Source organism: Alosa pseudoharengus, unplaced genomic scaffold (assembly GCF_046254945.1).
Source record: "Alosa pseudoharengus isolate Yale_2024_CS ecotype anadromous, Long Island Sound unplaced genomic scaffold, YU_APseudo_1.1 YU_APseudo_1.1_scf_3, whole genome shotgun sequence".
NCBI lineage: Eukaryota > Metazoa > Chordata > Actinopteri > Clupeiformes > Clupeidae > Alosa > Alosa pseudoharengus.
Window position 1 is genome coordinate 40,005,166 of NW_027468718.1, and position 19,197 is coordinate 40,024,362.

A 19,197-nucleotide genomic window follows, 5' to 3' on the forward strand; every position below is an offset into this window, starting at 1 on the left:
TTTCACAGGTCACAAAGTTTGTCCGATTGACACCAAACTTGACACACATAATCTTTAGTCCAAGCCTCAAAAAAGTTATCCCTTTTTGTCTTCAAATCAAAAACCGTTCGCCCGTAACAGCCAATCATAATTGGCGGCGAAGCCACCAAACAGGAAGTGAAGTGATATCTCAGCAAAGCTTTCATGTATCAAAACCAAACTCGGTACATGGGGTCAGGACCAAATAAGGAGGAGGCTCAATAAATATAATGACTTTTGACCTATAGGTGGCGCTATAATTAGCAAATTTACCTTTTGGCCTGTAACGGGTGTTGTGTTTGGAATTAAAACTTACTAATGGTGATTGTTAATACTATGGGAGGTCGTAAGTCCGAAAGATGTGAATTTGTGACGTCAACGTAATTGATCCGGCTGCCATATTGGATTTAATCAAAAACACCTAAAAGTTTTCACAGGTCACAAAGTTTGTCCGATTGACACCAAACTTGACACACATAATCTTCAGTCCAAGCCTCAAAAAAAGTTATCCCTTTTTGTCTTCAAACCTAAAACCGTTCGCACGTAACAGCCAATCAAAATTGGCGGCGAAGCCACCATACAGGAAGTGAAGGGATATCTCAGCAATGTTTTCACGTATCAAAACCAAACTTGTTACATGGGTTCAGGACCCAATTAGGAGGAGGCTCAAGAAATTTGGTAAATTTTGACCACTGTGTGGCGCTATAATCACAGGAAGTAGGCTCATATCTCAGCAATGCTTACACATATCTAAACCAAACTTGGTACATGGACTTGAGACCCCATTCTGAGGACGCACAATACATTTGGTGACCTTCGACCACTAGGGGGGTGCTAGAGATACAGAAAATTAGCTCATATCTCAGTAACGCCTTTACGTATCAAAACCAAACTTGGTATATGGACTCGGGACCCGATCCTGAGGACGCACAATACATTTGGTGTACTTTTACCACTAGGGGCGCTATAATTAGGAAGACTTTCTCGTATTGACACCAAACTTGGTACGTTGATTCGTGAACACATCCTAAGGACCCACAATACATTTGGTGACGTTTGACCACTAGGGGCGGTATGCTTAGCACTTCCACCTATCGCAAACAAATTTGGTATGTGGACTTCGGACTACATCCTGAAGATGCACAATTAATTTGGTATGCTTTGACCACTAGGGGCACTATATTTATTAACACTTTCACCGATTGAAACTAAACTTGGTATGTGGAGTCATGACCCCATATTAAGACTGCACAATTATTTTGGTGACCTTTGACCACTAGGGGTGCTATAATTATCAACACTTTCACCGATTTAAACCAAACTTGGTATGTGGTCTTAGGAGTACATCTTGAGGACACACAATAAATTTGGTGACCTTTGAATCCAGTCCAGTCCAATCCAATCCAATCCAATCAAGTCCAATCCATTCCAATCTAACACAACACAGTCAAGTCCAGTCCAGTCAAATCCAATCCCAACTTCTGCTCAACTGCTGAACTGATTGGCCCCCTTATTGCTGCTTGCTATTTATAAATCCTCTGCCATTGAAGTCTATGGCAGCCCATAGAACCGTCTGGTGAAAAGTTGTGAAATTTGGCACATTGATTGGGGACAGTCCCATGATTAATTTCACCAAGTTTCTTACCGGCACCTTGAGCGCTCTAGCGCCACCAACAGGCCAAAGTTGGACGTGCGTTCACGCACGTACCTTTTGACCCGTTTGTCAAAAATGAGGTATCGTTGGAATCCTTGGACCAAGCCGAGTTCAACGTACTCTATGATGTCATTTTCCGCCATGATGGATTTTCCGCCATTTTGGATTTCATCAAAAACACTAAAAAGTTTTCACAGGTCACATAGTTTGTCCGATTTTCACGAAACTTAGTACATATGATCTTCAGACCAAGCCGCACAAAAGTTATCCCTTTTCGTCTTCGGAACTAAAACCATTCGCCCGTAACAGCCAATTAAAATTGTCGGCAAAACCACCAAACAGGAAGTGAAGTGATATCTCAGCAAGGTTTTCTCGTATCAAGACTAAACTTACCACATGTGCTAAGGACCCAATAAGGAGGAGGCTCAAGAAATGTGGTACATTTTGACCACTGTGTGGCGCTATAATCACAGGAAGTTGGCTCATATCTCAGCAATGCTTACACATATTGAAACCAAACTTGGTATATGGACTTGGGATCCCCTCCTGAGGACACACAATACATTTGGTGACCTTCGACCACTAGGGGGGCGCTAGAGATACAGGAAATTAGCTCATATCTCAGCAACGCCTTTACGTATCAAAACCAAACTTGGTATATGGACTCGGGACCCGATCCTGAGAACACACAATATATTTGGTGTACTTTGACCACTAGGGGCGCTATAATTAGGAAGACTTTTGCGTATCGACACCAAACTTGGTACGTTGAGTCGTAAACACATCCTAAGGACCCACAATAAATTTGGTGACATTTGACCACTAGGGGCTCTATGATTAGCAACACTTTCACCTACCTATGTGGACTTGGGACTACATCCTGAGGATGCACAATTAATTTGGTTTGCTTTCACCACTAGGGGTGCTATAATTATCAACACTTTCACCGATGTAAAAGGAGTATGGTATGTGGAAGGAGTACATCTTGAGGACACACAATAAATTTGGTGACCTTCGAATCCAGTCCAGTCCAATCCAATCAAGTCCAATCCAATCCAATCTAACACAACACAGTCAAGTCCAATCCAATCCAATCCCAACTCCTGCTTAACTGCTTGGCCCCCTCATTGCTGCTTGCAGCTATATTGTTAATTTTGTGTTTGTGTGGCTGCTGGAATACTGTAATTTCCCTTTGGGGATTAATAAAGTCTATCTATCTATCTATCTATCTCTTACAGCATTGGTTCCCAAAGACTGGGTCGCGACCCACGGGTGGGTCGCAGGAGATTTTATTTGGGTCGCCAGCACGATTTATGTTGTGTAATAGGCCTAGCTTATACCATTTAACCAGGAAAGCTATCAGTTTTGTTTACCACAGTGACGGCCCTAGAATAGCTCTGAAACTGGGGGCGAACGCGTCGCAGAGGGGGCAGCGTGCATCTCACTCGCAAAAGGAAACATTTCTGTGGGGCGCCTGCTATGGACCACGCAGTTACAAAATGCAAGGGACATGAATCAGCATGAACATTAACGGACAGCTGCTTCCGTTGACCGATTAAAATCTAGTTACCATGCTGTCAACTAAAGCAGACATCCATATACCGGGCATGGCTATTTAATTTGCGTCATAGGCTGATAGTTTCGATTGTAGATGCACTCTTTAAAGTTAATAGCAGCCTCCTCACATTCCTTATTATTTCGGATTTAAAATGCACACCAATGCATTATATAAGGCTACAATTTAAATGGATATTTTAAAAGCTATTATTTCCTCTTGTTTTCCACCTCGCAAACTCTATTATATATTTTGGCTATTGCGCAAAAGCCTCTTGTTCTGATATTTATTCATTTCACATTCTTACAACAACATAGCTTGTCACAACATCAATACACAGCCTTAGTATAAGGCCTACAAACAAGCAAATGTTTAACTTGCGGATTCAATGCGGATTCAACTTTCCAAAGAAACCTCCAGAAATAGGCTACAATATAACAACTTGAGTTATTTGCTATGTTTACATCGGAATTAACGCTGTTATGGATCCATTTGTCTGCAACGCAACGTAGCCTACAACATCTCTCTTTAGATATACAGGAACCGCTTACTATGTTGAAGAGTGACTATTGCATAGAATGCAAGAATATCCCCAAACTCTCGGATGCACATTAAAACGTTATCTTTTAGGTAACTTTCCACGCTGATGGTGCTCAAAATGCAACACAACTGTGTTCAAAGCAGGATGAGGGAAACCTGAGGTTGTGTGTTTGTACAAAACTGAGCAAGAATTTTATAGCTTTGGAAATATTTAACATTGTTTCATGTGTAATTGAGATTGCAGAGTTGTGGGAAACTGAGTCAGTGCATCACCAATCCCTGTAATAGTAGTGGTAGTAGGCCAGACCTAGGCGCTATTATGTATACATATGGCAGTGTAGAATGGTTAGGGGGGGCATATAAAAGTTTGAGAACCTGTGGCCTAAAACAATATTGGTGGTTGTATGTTAGATCTGAAGTGAAATGGGTCGCGATGGTCTGTCATTTTTAAAAAGTGGGTCCCCAAAAAAAAAGTTTGGGAAACACTGTCTTACAGGGCACACACAATTATGTGATAATACATTTCAATTCAATTCAATTTATTGTGCTTATAGAGCGCCAAAACATTACACATGTATCATGACGCTTTACAGAATTGTAGGCAATCAGAGAAAAAAAAGAAAAGAAATGCCTCACCTGACCACTATCCCTACATAAAAGAAATGTTTTCTGTATGATTCTTCCTGTACATCAACCACTGCACCTCCAGTCACAAGTCTGTCAAGCTCCTAAAGTGTGTGAATGACACCACCCCTCATGACACCACCCTCACCACCCTCATTGGACTCATCTCTGGAGGACAGTCATCTCTGGAAGATTCTGGGAGACTCATCTCTGGACCATCATAGAATCCATCCTCCTCCATCTCCATCTAGTATGCTGCTGCCACAGCCAAGGACAGGGGAAGACTGCAGCGCATCATTTGCTATGCTGAGAGAGTGATTGTCTGCAGCCTGCCTTCTCTTCAAAGTCTGTACACCTCTTGGACCCTAAGGCGGACAAGAAAGATTGCTGCAGACCCCTCCCATCCCAGACACAGTCTTTTTGAGACACTTCACACTGGCAGGAACCTGCGGTCCATCATGACCAGGACCTCATGCCACAAAAACAGTTTCTTCCCCTCTGCAATTGGTCTCCTAAACAAAACATAACCCTCTTTCTGCTTAGTGTTTTTTGTAATTGCATCTGCACTTTGTCATATTTGTGTATATATACACACACTATCGAGCTAGCTGGACGCTACATTCCCCGTGCCGACAGAACAGCTGACTCTGCTAAGACCAGAGGTGGGGATTTGTGCATTTATGTTAACAAAACGTGGTGCACGGACACCACCATCACTAAGAGTCTCTGCTCAGCTAACCTAGAGTATCTCATGGTTAACTGTAGACCTTTCTATCTGCCCAGAGAGTTTACATCAACTGTAGTAACAGCAGCCTATATACCACCGGATGGTAATGCCAAGCTTGCCATGAAAGAACTGCATTCTGCTATCAGTAAACAACAAACTCTGCATCCTGAGGCAGCCTTCATTGTCGCGGGTGACTTCAACCACTCGAATTTAAAAACTGTACTGCCCAAATTTCATCAAAATGTATTATGCCCCACAAGAGGAGACAATATTTTAGACCATGTCTACACAAACATAGCTGATGCCTACAAAGCCGCTCCCCTCCCCCACCTAGGACACTCAGATCACCTCTCATTGTTTCTACTGCCCAAGTATTCAGCACTCATCAAACGTGTGAAACCAACAGTAAGAACAGTCAAATTGTGGCCAGAGGGAGCTGACTTGGCACTTCAGCAGCGTTTTGAAAACACTGACTGGAGAGTGTTCGCAACTCAGGCCACCCATGACTCCCACACGGACATTGATTCGTATGCCTCCTCCGTTTTGGACTGTATCAACTCCAACATAAACAGTGTCACCACCCTCAAACGGATTACGACTTTCCCTAATCAGAAGCCATGGATGAACAGTGAGGTCAGACTCCTGCTGAAGGCACGAGACATTGCATTCCATTCAGATCAGGTGATGCTCAAGCCTATAGCTCATCCAGGGCTAACCTGAAAAGGGGCATCAAGAAGGCCAAGCACAACCACAAGCTAAGGATTGAGGATCATTTCAAGAACAACTCTGACCCCCGACACATGTGGCAAGGCATCCAGGCCATCACAGATTACAAAACTACTAACTCCACCCCCCCTGTCACCGACACCTCCTTGCCTGATGAGCTGAACCACTTTTATGGCCGCTTTGATAGGGACAAGGAGGTGGCCATCAAGGCAGTGGTCTCTGCAGATCACCAGCCCCTCACACTCTCCACCACCGATGTGTGTGCGGCACTGAGCAGGATTAATGCACATAAGCCTGCTGGTCCTGATGGTATCTCCGGACGCATACTCAGGGCCTGTGCTGTGCAGCTGACTGAGGTTTGAACTGAGATATTTAATCTGTCACTAGCCCAGGTGGCTGTCCCCACGTGCTTTAAAACCACCTCCATCGTGCCAGTGCCACTGCAACAAGCCTTAATGACTTCCGTCCAGTTGCACTCACCCCCATCATCATGAAGTGCTTCGAGAGGCTGTCCTGGCCCATCTCAAGACCTGCTTACCACCCTCACTGGACCCCTTCCAATTCGCCTATCATCAGAACAGGAGCACAGAGAATGCCATCTCTACGGCACTTCACTCTGCCCTGTCCCACCTTGACAATAGCAACACCTATGTGAGAATGCTGTTCATTGACTTTAGTTCAGCATTCAACACCATCATCCCCTCCAAACTGAACACCAAACTCAGTGAACTGGGCATCAATACCTTCCTCTGTAACTGGATTCTAGACTTCCTAACCAACAGTCTGTTAGGTTAGATAATCACACCTCGTCAACCATCATCCTGAACACCGGCGTACCACAGGGATGTGTGCTGAGCCCCCTCCTCTACTCCCTCTTCACCCATGACTGTACACCTGTACATGGCTCTAACACCATTGTCAAGTTTGCAGACGGCACTACGGTGATTGGTCTCATCAGCAACAACGATGAAGTGGCCTACAGGGAGAAGGTCCATCACCTTACATCATGGTGCACTGACAACAACTTGGCTCTCAACACCAAAAAAACCAAAGAGCTCATTGTGGACTTCAGGAAGTCTAAAGCTGGCACACACACCCCCATTCTCATCAACGGGACTGAGGTGGAACGTGTCACCAGCTTCAAATTCCTGGGTGTCCACATCTCTGAGGACCTCTCTTCGACCCTCAACACCTCTACCCTGATCCAGAAGGCTCACCAGCGTCTTTTCTTTCTGAGGAGACTAAAGAAGGTCCACCTGTCTCCCCAGATCCTGGTGAACCTGCACCGTCGAGAGCATCCTCTCCAACTGTGTCACAGTTTGGTATGGCAACTGCTCTGCCCACGACCGAAAAGTACTGCAGAGGGTGGTTTAAACTGCCCAACGCATCACTGGTTCCTCACTCCCCATCGAGGCAATCCAGGGCATCATCAAAGACTGTTCTCACCCCAACCACAGACTTTTCTCCCCACTATCCTCCGGGAGGCGTTACAGGTCTCTCCGCACCCAAACCAGCAGGTTCAGAGGAAGCTTCTTTCCTGCGGCTGTCACCTTACTGAACTCTAACTCTGCATCCCGGTGACAACCAATCAACTAAGCCCCCAATCCCCCCCCTCGCCCGATGCCTCCTTGCCTGTTCCTGTTGAGGTGTCCATGACTTGGCAACCTTGACAGGGACAACAAGGCGGACCCCCCCCCCCCCAGACAATTTGCACTACCCTATCCCACCCATAGTGTTCTATTTATTTACAAATGTACATACTCTAATTACACTTACACATAGCCTTATTCTACTGCTTTTCATACTATCCATCCTGCACACCCACTTATTCTTAACCCTCTAGGCGCCACAGTCGAGTTTACTCGACAAGATGCGGCACTGAATAAAATGGCCGATTTAGTCAAATAGGGTGTCATATTTCGTTCGACCTCCACTCCACTAAATGGCAGACATGTCATACGTCATCCCGAGTCCAAAAAACGTCATGCTTTAAACAAAACCTTCGAGCTACAGCGCATTGAATCAGTGCGTGCAATACCGGAGCTAGTGTGCGTGTGAGCCACTTTATCAGAGCGATATTGTCAATGTCAGCGAGTATTTGCATTAGATTATCGTCTAATGGCATCAAAAAAGTTTACCCGAAATGAAGTGTTGGGTCTTCTATTCGCGGACCCTGATTCTGAAGGGGAATATGCCTTCAGAAAATGACGGTGATTCGTTTAGTGACCAGGCTTCAGATGCGTCCCTGCCTTGCAGTGGTGCAGCTGGACAAAGTGAGAGTTTAGCTTACACCAATCACAAACGTTGAATCGTTTGCCCAATGTCAGTGGTGGGAAATGTTTCACGGGGTCAGTGTTCATCGGGAAGTTAGCAGGCGTGTTAGTGGTGTGGCGAACGAGGCTGGAGGTAATGTCCATGTAGCGCTAGCTTCTTCGTCTTCTGACCGTGTGCCTCTCCGCAATCGCGGCGACAGTAACGTGGTGGAGCCTTTGTCTAATGCCACTGGGTATGTTAGACGAGGTCGAAGTGCTCATAGGACAGTTAGGGGGGAATGTAGAGGCAGTGTGGGGAGTCGCAATGAGAATCACAGTAGGCCTAGTCCGAGCTGCGCAAATTCTCTCCACTCGGCGGGCGCGCGAGGCAGATCTGGCCATGCTGCTCGCAGCAAGAGCAGAGGTGGTGACACGGGGCAGGGGAGCCATTAGGCTATGCATAGTCTATCACAAGATGATGGGAATGCCAGCCCTGTATGGATAGGGATAGGGAGTCATTATATCTACAGCAAAAGGCCTGCTACATATTTTTTTTTGTCAGCCATTTATTAGTAATGATTTACACTGTTGATTTACTATCTATTTCCCTGACCATTTAGTACATACACTATGTGTTCTTTTTTGTGTGTTCATGTCCTTGTGATGTGTGTGTCTTTGTCAGCTAAGAAAAAAACAACCAAAAAAACATCAACAAAAAGAAAAAAAATACTAACATTGTATCTTGTCTTGTCTCGTCATCTCACTCCTGATCTGTGCCTTGCCGTGGCAAGTGAGCTTGTCTACTTGTGTTTGTGTGTCAAATGAATAATATATATGTGCCCCATACATGGAATCAGAGTGCCTACTGTATGTAGTAAATGGAAAATCTCTACAGCAAAAGGCCAGCCGACCGCTACATGCATTCGGTTTGTTTCTGCCATTTATTAGTAATGATTTACACAGTTTGTTTACTACTTACTATTTACCTGAGCATTCAGTTTTGTACAATATAGCATACAGAAGGTGAGGGACATTTTGGGGGGAAAGAAGTGGTGCATTTTATCATTCAAACATGGACTTTTCATGAATATTCTATAATCCAAGATGGCCGCCACCATATGACGTCATAATATGCATTAGATATGAAAATTTAATACAGAAACTTTGGGTCATCCTTAATATTTCTCTAATTTACAGAAAGTCTCTATCTCTTATCACTTTTAAGATATAGCCTTTTGAAATGAAGATGTCAAAATTGAATGTTTCGAAAAAAAAACTCTGGCGCCTAAAGGGTTAATAATCTTATAATGTCACTGTATCTGCACTACAATGGTACTGTTACCACACTGCACATAGCTGTACATACTGTACATATCTGATGGTTCATACGGAATATCCATATTTATTCTGTTTTTCTCATAATACAGTATATTCTGTTAATACACTGCATATATCTATATTATTCTTACTACTATTATATTGTTGCTGCTACTACATTGCACATATCTGTACATGTTGTTCATACATTGTTTATATCACATAGCCATATTTACTCTGCTCTTATAAAAAAACACACTGCACATATTTATATCTAAATTATATTAGATGTTAGAAGATGGGGCAGCCGTGGCCTACTGGTTAGCGCTTCAGACTTGTAACCGGAGGGTTGCCGGTTCGAACCCCGACCAGTAGGCACGGCTAAAGTGCCCTTGAGCAAGGCACCTAACCCCTCACTGCTCCCCGAGTGCCGCTGTTGTTGCAGGCAGCTCACTACGCCGGGATTAGTGTGTGCTTAATTTCACTGTGTGTTCAATGTGTGCTGAGTGTGTTTCACTAATTCACGGATTGGGATAAATGCAGACCAATACAATACAATACAAACCAAGACGGCGGATTCCTAAAGAAACGCACGCACCCACGTAATAAGTGTATCTAAATTATCTATGTACAAAATTACATTTTACCGTGACTCGAAGAGCTGTAAACAGTCTTGTAAGGCTGTGTGAACAAATCCGCTTGGAGCTCCAGTGGAATTTTGATTTTGTGAAGTTAATTCTCGGTCTAACCGTTGATGTGCCGTGTAAAAGGGCAGAAATAGGGCACCCACCAGCCCAGCACCAACTCCGATCACGGTGAACAAAATCGGATTTTGAAAGCAGTAAATGCTCCCGTTAAGAACCAAACCAGATTTTGTTCAAATCTGCAGTAGTGGGTGCTTTTACGATATATGGCCTATATTATATTATATTATATTATATTTGGATGCTTTTTGAGTGTCTGACACCATTTCACCTGGTCAAATTCCTTGTTCTTTCTTTTTCGTGTGGAAAAAGAAGAAAACTTGGCAATAAAATTATTATTAAATTATAAAACTATATTTCACAAATATGTAATCTTATGAGAACAACTGTATGTCCATGTATCAAAATGTTTGACATTTTTTGGCTGGTTCATATCAACCGCTGCCACGTTTAATGCTTATGCCACTCAGGGGCAGCATTCTATCAAGAGAGTGATGTAAAAGCATTCCTTCTATACCAGTCATTTTTTCACGATTTTTCTAATATTAAAGTAGAAGTTCAGTGTGATATTGACCTAAAGTGGGTTGAAACATGATACCGAGTGTGAACTTTTGTCTCATAGCTCATCTGGGCTTGTGCCCTGCACTCCGAAATCTGGCGCTAGTTAGCCGATGCTACCAACAGGTTTTCGATGGGGGTGCCTCGGGCATCGGCCTAGCCATGCAAATAAATCACTGTTTTACACCATTTACGAGGCTCAAAGTAGCTCCACACTTCATTGGTAGACTTCCGAGGGCCCTGTCATTTAAAACGAGACATTGAGAACTTTGAAAAAGCACTGGTAGTTTATTTACAAGACGATTTATACAGACAGTACCTTCAGGAAGTTAATCGTTCACCGCCATCTTGAATTTAGACACGATAAGTTGAGCAACGAGTACGAATGAACAGGTATGATAAGGGATCAGATTCCAGAAATAGTTCTGTGGAAATGCATTCCAGATTCCAGTTATGAGCTCATGGAGCTATGAGACAAAAGATCACACTCGGTATCATGTTTCAACACACTTTAGGTCAATATCACACCAGAATTCCCCTTTAATGTAATATACTTGGTAATGTTTCAGTTAATTCTTTTAATTTTTGGGAGTTTAACAACTTTTTTGTATGATTTTTGATTTACAGGGTCACTAGCGAAATTAAATGAACGTCACATTTTGTGTAAGCATTCAACATGCCACAGCCGAACTGTGACCACACTTATACCTTTCTTAATATAGTTATTTATACATAGATATATAGACTTTATTCATTGCACTGTTGCACTGTTTGACTTACTCATTTGCACCATCACCATGACACTCATTCACAAAGAGCACCTTACCTTACCTTATGCACAGAGGACCACAGGCTCAGTCCCTGCTTTAGTCATTGCTAGCGCACCTGATTGATTGATCACCCACTACGTGGATACTGTTTTTAGAATTGATTTAGATTAAGTTTTATTTAGTATAATTTGTATTTTAGTATATTTAGTATATTCTTTATCTTCTACAGTCCTTATTGCTTAGTTGTGTTTTTATATTATATACTTTTAATTACTTTTCTGCTGTTAGTGAATGTGTGTGTGTATGTTGTCTGTATGCTACTGTGACCTTGAATTTCCCCTAGGGATCAATAAAGTATCTATCCATCTATCTATCTAACATTGTACGATCACAGTACAGAAGCGGTTTCTGATTAACTGGTACAAACCGAATGAAGGTTTCAAAACCTTCTCTTCTCACCCTCTTAATATCAGTGATGGCGCTCACAGAACTAGGGTACTTGAAGTAGTCAGCCAGCATTGCCACCAGTTGGTCAGTAACACTGGCAATGCGCTGCAGCTCCACATCCGGCTCCAACAGGAAGGCCAATGTTTCTGCACCCTCCACCCTCTGCTCTAGCAGGTGCTCCTTACTGCACATACGCACCAGGCATGGCAGGGTCTACACACACACACACACACACACACACAGAAAATGACATATCAAACTGTATAAGTGCAACACTTTTGTATAACCATGCACGTGTATTACTGTTCAGAAGCTTGGAATCATAGAGATATCCTTACATTTAAAAGATAATCCCCTTTAACCCTTGTGTTATCCTCAAATCTTACCGACACTCTTTATCCTTGGGGTCAATTTGACCCCAGCTAAATAAACCCTCAGAAAATGATTATAATTAATATTGTTACCCAGTTTTTTTGTGACAGGTACTTAACAAGACTGTAATAACCACCATCAAAAGCCCTACAAAACATTCCCACCCCCCCACACCCCTTTATGAACCTTGGAACCCTGGCTGGCAATATTGCCCATCCAGTGTCAGCAGCCCAAAGGCTTGCTGTTGCTTCCCCTTTTGACTTATACAGTCCTGCCAAAATGACTTATATGTAATATGTACTTGTGTATGTAATAATAATAATAATAACAGTATGTTCTCTATGTTTCATACAGCTTGGGTCAAATTGACCCCAAGGAACATCAATGTACAAAATATTTGTACAGGACATTGAAAACAAATTATTGTACAAATTTCATGCTAACTCTGCTGTACCCTTCAATTGAGGAAAAGTCATGAAACATGAAGCAAAAAAAAAAGTGAACCATATATTTTATGATGTTAAACGTTGCTTGGGGTCAAATTGACCCCAAGGATAACATGAGGGTTAAGAAACTACATAAATCTGACAAAGATGCAAGTGAGTATTTAGCAGATGCTTTTTATTCAAAGTAACAGGGTTTGATTTAGGAATTGAACTGAAAAAAGACGAAATTTGTGTCTGCTGGGCTGTCGCAGAGATTGCTGCATATATTGAAAGGGTGCAGATGTTACATAATCTGACTGGAAAGCTACTCAAAGTTCTATGTTGATTTCAGTGAGGCCATGGTGTCAGTGTGGTTACTTATTTTGCAATGACTGTTTACTTGTGTTTATTTTGTGTTTACTGTTTATATTGCTTTATCTCATCTTTATTTACTTATTTTGCTAGAAAATTTGCATCATAAACTGCATTGTCATAGAAACTAGATACTGTGCAATGACATCAGTCGACAACATGAATTGAGTTTGGTCACATCTACTCATTTATGGGTCTGACTATTTTCACATTGTAGAACAAAACTGAAAACTCAAACTCACATTGGGTTAATGTAGTAAAAAATGTGAACTAAGTAAAATGTTTTATATGGGCCTCATTTAAGAAACAATACAAACCGATTTTCTTTTATTTTTGTTAGTGCCCATTTATTTCTGGGATTCACTGGGTCAATTGCTCTGTTGTTAGCTTAGCCACTTTTAGAAGTGTTAAGGGAAATACGTCATGTGACTTACTTACTCCCCATTGCTGTGTCATCAGCACCTTTTGGTTTAATCAGCTACTGTGTTATACCTTACCTTATTGCTGTGTCTTTTCGTATCAGCCATTAGAGGGCACCTATAATTTACTAGAATTTATTTAAATGTGTGAATTTAATGCTAAAATTAGTTTATGCAGGCCTACAGATGGACAACAGCTGTTTCTGCTCTAGGTAGGTGATGCGTCCGTTTTGCCGTTGTCATAAAAAACACACGCAGGTTGCAAATAGGCAACATATCCCTACTGTAGGCTTTATATGCTAGCATTAAGCTATTCTCTATCATGCAGCTTGATTGCATGTGTCAAGGTAAAGCCTCAAGGTAAAACATCATTGTGGGTAAATTTAGCATAACATTTTGAATATATTTTCTAGTTGATTCATAGGATATTAATCACCAGCATGGTAGCCTATGACATTGACAGTGTAACATAGTTCATCACGCAGCTGAGCTCTAAGTTGAACGTGATTGCTGTGCAATGAGGCACACAGGATCAGCTGATTCGTGGTTAAACTGCCTAAAAACCGAAACTATATATGATATCCCGGCAATAATGATGCAGGAATGTGAGTAAGATCCTGTCAGATATTTGCTTTTCAAACCCCTACACATACTTATTATGCAATCAACACTAAACCCACCAAAAAATAAAGCATGTTTAAGGATGTTGATTCATAAATGGATAAAGAATAGGACCTTGTCCATGTATGTATGGTTGTATGCATGTATGCATGTATGTATGTATGTATGTATGTACAGTGAGGCATAAGTATTTGAACCCATGCTAAAGTTGACTAAAAAGAGGAATATAAAATCATCTTTTGTATATTGATCTACAGCGGGGAAAATAAGTATTGAACACGTCAACATTTTGTTCAGTAAGTATACTTCCAATGAGGCTATTTCCTATTCCTATGAAATTTTCACCAGATATTACTATTAACTCAGATAATCCAACCATATAAAAAAATCCAAACATTAAAGTCCATAGGTAGAGTTATGTGTAATAAAGTGGAATGACACAGGAAAAAAGTATTGAACACGCCTGCTGAAATTTCTTAAATACTTTGTGGAAAAGCCTTTATTCGTAATGACAGCTTCAAGGCATTTCCTGTATGACGAAAACTAATCAGTCACAGTATTCTGGTGTGATTTTGGCCCATTCTTTTAAACAGATAGTCCTTTAATATTGAAGATTCCAGGGGTCCCTCTTGTGAATCCTGATCTTTAGTTAACTTCCAAAACTGTTCAATTGGATTAAAGTCAGGGCCTTGATTTCCTTTCTCTGAAACCAATTGAGAGTTTCCTTTGCTGAATGGTTTGGATCATTGTCCTGCTGGAAGGTCTAGCCATGTCTCATCCTCATCATCCTGGTGGATGTAAAGATTCTCCCGGAACAAAATGACTCCATTCATGATTCCTTCAACTGTATGAATTCTGCTAGTACCATGAGATGAAAAACAGCCCACACCATGATGCCACCACCTCCAAACCTCATTGTTGGTATGGTATTTTTAGGGTGATGCACAGTGCCATTTCTCCTCCAAATATGGTGTGTAGTATGACATCCGAAAAGTTCAATTTTGCTCTCACCAGACCAGAATACATTCTCTCAGTATTTCATAGGATTGTCCAAATGTTGTGTAGCAAACTTTCAACAAGGTTTGACATGTTTTTCTTCAGCAATAGAGTCATGCGGGATGAGCGGTGAAGTGCATTACCTATGATTTTCTCTGTAACAATTGTACCTGCTGCCTCCAAGGCTTTCTGGAGCTTTCTCTGAGTGGTCCTTGGATCTTGGGCTACTCTTCTGACTATCCTTCTGACCTCCTGGTCAGAAATCTTGCAAGGAGATCCTGTGCATGGCCAGTTGATGATGCAGTGATGTTCCTTCCACTTGCAGATAATGGCTCCAGTACTGCTTGCTGGATGATTCAGAAGTTTTGAAGTGCATCTGTAACCAGTTCCATTGATATGTTTTGCAACAATAAGGTTGCAAAGGTCTTGGGAGGGCTCTTTGCTTTTACCCATCATGAAATGTTTCTTGTGTTACACCTTGGTAACAAAAAACATTTTTATAGCCCACCAGTCTGTACTAACCCAGTTTATATCAATTTGCACAGATAGGAGGGATCATTTCTCTAAATACTTATAGATTCCAGTTTGTTCCTTGCTATTCCTTGCCTTTGTGTACTGCTTTTTCTTAGTGTGTTCAATACTTTTTCCCTGTGCCATTCCACTTTTTTACTCATAACTCTACTTTTATAACTCTACATTAATGTTTGGATTTTTATATATGTGTGGATTACCTAAATTAATACTAATGTCCGGTGAACATTTCATGCGAATAGCCTCACTGGAAGTATACTTACTGAAAAAAATGTTGACGTGTTCAATACTTATTTTCTCCGCTGTAAATATTGACATTAATCTAAAGTTATATAAAAAAAGAGGAAATATCCAACCTTTAAGGACACCAATTTTCTTTGTGAATGAATAATGTATCATCAGGCATGAAAAAGGTGAGAAGGGTGCGTGAAGAGGGAAATGGCCGTTTCATAGTGAAACAAGCGCTTGCTTGAGACACACACTATTTCAGATTAACATTATTATATAAAATAGGGTAGACTAGACTAATTTGTAAAATCGATTTGAAATGTTTTAACTTCCTATGACATCTTTGGTCTTATTTCCCCTGTAATTGCAGTATGACTACTTAAGAGGACACTGTTCCCACCTGTTTTGACCTAGCACCAAATGCTTGACCTCGGGTTAACTTTAAACTCGGGTTTATCTGCCGGATAACAAGCATCTCTGAACTGACCACATTTCAGCCCTCTAGGTCACATGGTATGACTTAGAAATACAACTGAGCTCTATCACCAGGTCTTGTGAAGCTGTGTGCAAAATTAGATCAATATAGACAATTTAGACCATTATTTGCCAAGGTATGCTCATGCGTTTTGTAAAATGCCCTATGGAAACTCCTCATAGGACTTTTGGTTACCCAAAATGCATACTGACAATAAAAGGCTTACTGTGTGGTTTCTTGTAGACTATTTGGATCGTATTTCAGAGGTTCTGATATAGAATGACTACACAAAATATGGAATAATTACACAAAAGTCTCTATTTTTGCATTTTCTTTGTTGGTTCAATGGGTGTGTATAAGATGGACTATACATCTGCACAACTAATATTGGATTAAACAATGAAAAAAAAATATGGATTCCTGTGAATATTTCAATACCCAATTTGCTGCATCTATCTTATCTAAGGAGCTGCAGCTAGAAGGTAGGGAAGCACCTAAGGCGGAGGGGGAGGAGGGCATCTTTGATACAATTTCATTGAGACATAGTAAGATTAATCTGAAAGCACTATACAGATTGCACATTAAAAAGGTTGTTATGTATGGATTCCCAAGTGTCCAAGCTTTCAAATAGTGTATAACATAACTTTGCTACACAGCAATATGGTGCACACAATTGAATAATGTTGGGGAAAGTGGGAGAGGGGGGTAGGTGTGTCATGGAGGGCACACGTACTGTTTCATAACAGGTGTTAACCTGCAGCCTAGGTTACTTATAGATTGTGGCATTGTGCTAGTTAATTTGGTTAACCAACCAATAAAGTTGTGTTGTGTGAATAGTGTTCACACTACATGTTAAACTGTAGCCTACCCTATAGGCACAGACTACTTTAGATCAGGTCACTGAATGTTTCTTAAAGAATGTGAATCAACACTGATCTTGTCTCTGAACACGACAAAACGCACAGCCCAGTTTAGGAGACATTTAACTCTTGTTTCACCTTAGCCTTTGCTATACTGATAAGGTCTGTGTATTTGCTTCACCTTTTGCCGATCTAGACCAAGTACAGCACGTAGCCTATTCATCAAATTAACTCTTGTCTAATATCGCTAACTTTAACAACATTAAAACAAACCGCCACTACACTACACTAATCTAAACGTCTTTTGCTAACAGAAGTTAAAAGTTTCAACTGGCATCTCTCCTCGCCGTGCTCACATCACTAATCCAGCTGACATTTGAGACCCCTCTATCTGCGCTCACAAAAGGAGGCTATACCGGGTGCGAGCGTTCTGTTCACGTTGCCTCTGCAGCAACAATGAGCTTTCACTGATGTTTAGTAAACGCATAGGGGCTACATAACATTCACACATTTGTTGCTGAAGTTTTTAATGGCGCTCTGACAACACCAATATGTGTTTGCGTCTGCGCATAATTTGTACAACAGTAAACTCAGCCCACGTTGACCCCCTCCGCCCCCAAAATATTTTGTCATCGGATAAGTCACTCATTTTGGATTGAAAATAGCGAATTTTGCCAAAAGGTGAGGAGTTTGCATGCCTGATCATAAATAAATAAATATTCTTCCTTAAAATAGAGGGGGCATATGTTTTCACACCCCCATGTTAAATTCCCATAGAGGCAGGCAGATTTTTATTTTTAAAGGCCAGTTATTTCATGGATCCAGGATACTAGTTCCCATGCATCCTGATAAAGTTCCCTTGGCCTTTGGAATTAAAATAGCCCCACATCATCATATACCCTTCACCATACGTAGAGATCGGACGTGGTATGACGGACTCATAGTTATATATATATATATATATATATATATATATATATATATATTCTCCCTCTTATTTTCTCACTATTTATCATATTCTCTATTGCTCCTGTTTTGTTATTTTGATTACTGTTGTATGTTTTGTAAATTCAGGCCACTGCTGTAAAAGAGCTTGCCGCTCAGTCAATTTCTCCCTGAATAAAAAGCTGTTGATAATGATGATGATGATGATGATGATGATGATGATGATGAAATCCACTGATTCAGTCATTGAGACTCTCTATGACAACGGTGCAACAAACCTTTGTCTTTCTGAAGTTTATTTTCGTATTGCCTAAGATTGTCTTGACTGTTTTCCTTCCTCTTTTTCCTACCAGTCTGCTGTTTAAACTCCAGTTGACAGCCTGGCACCACTCTGAACCTGCCAGAACTGGTTTATGATGTCAACCGCTAAATCTCTATAGGGGGCATTACTTATGCTAAAACGAACAATATGTTTTATGAACAAGTGGAATTTATCATTCAGCATGACCGGGTAAGAGCCCCCCCCCCCCCCCCGAAAAGAGAATTCATAACTCTATGAGGCCCATGGTCCATAATTACCTATGATTGTTAAATATATAAATTAAATATATAAATAAATAGATCTGTTTTTATCCTTGCACTAGAATAGATAACTGTAAATGTGATGGTTTCCTATGTGCTAATGCGCTTTCACATGTTTTAAATCTATCATACACTGAATACTGAACTAAGGTTGCCTTTAAAATAAATCGCAAATCAAATTGCCATCATAATTTTGGTCAGAAAAAAAAAAATCTCAATTACATATTCTTCCCAAAATCGTTCAGCCCTAATGGGTACACATACAATAGATAAACAACAGTTTTATATGACAGAATGAAGTGGTGACTGTTGGTTTTATTCTGTACACTAACCTTGAGAACAATACAACAGTCATCTGTCCTGATGGCACCAGCTCTGCACATGTATGTTAAGCTGAGAGCCAAAATGTGAGAATAATATTAATGAGGGGTGACCCATTTAATTGGACTCAATCCCATACAGACACAAGATATGAAACA

At 41.1% G+C, this 19,197-nt stretch overlaps 1 protein-coding gene across 5 annotated transcripts in view; it reads right to left on the bottom strand.

Moving 5' to 3' along the window:
* armc8 (armadillo repeat containing 8) overlaps positions 1-19,197 on the bottom strand; it is a 253,834-nt gene that overhangs the window by 155,743 nt on the left and 78,894 nt on the right. For all 5 annotated transcript variants that reach the window (XR_012981938.1, XM_076264244.1, XM_076264243.1 and 2 more), the window contains exons 10-11: positions 19,051-19,111; positions 11,905-12,105 (exon numbers count right to left, since the gene is read on the bottom strand). Coding sequence is in view for 4 of the 5 variants with exons in the window: in XM_076264244.1 (XP_076120359.1) it covers positions 11,905-12,105; positions 19,051-19,111 (262 nt within the window). In the remaining variant the exon portion in view is untranslated. The remainder of the gene's footprint in view (positions 1-11,904; positions 12,106-19,050; positions 19,112-19,197) is intronic.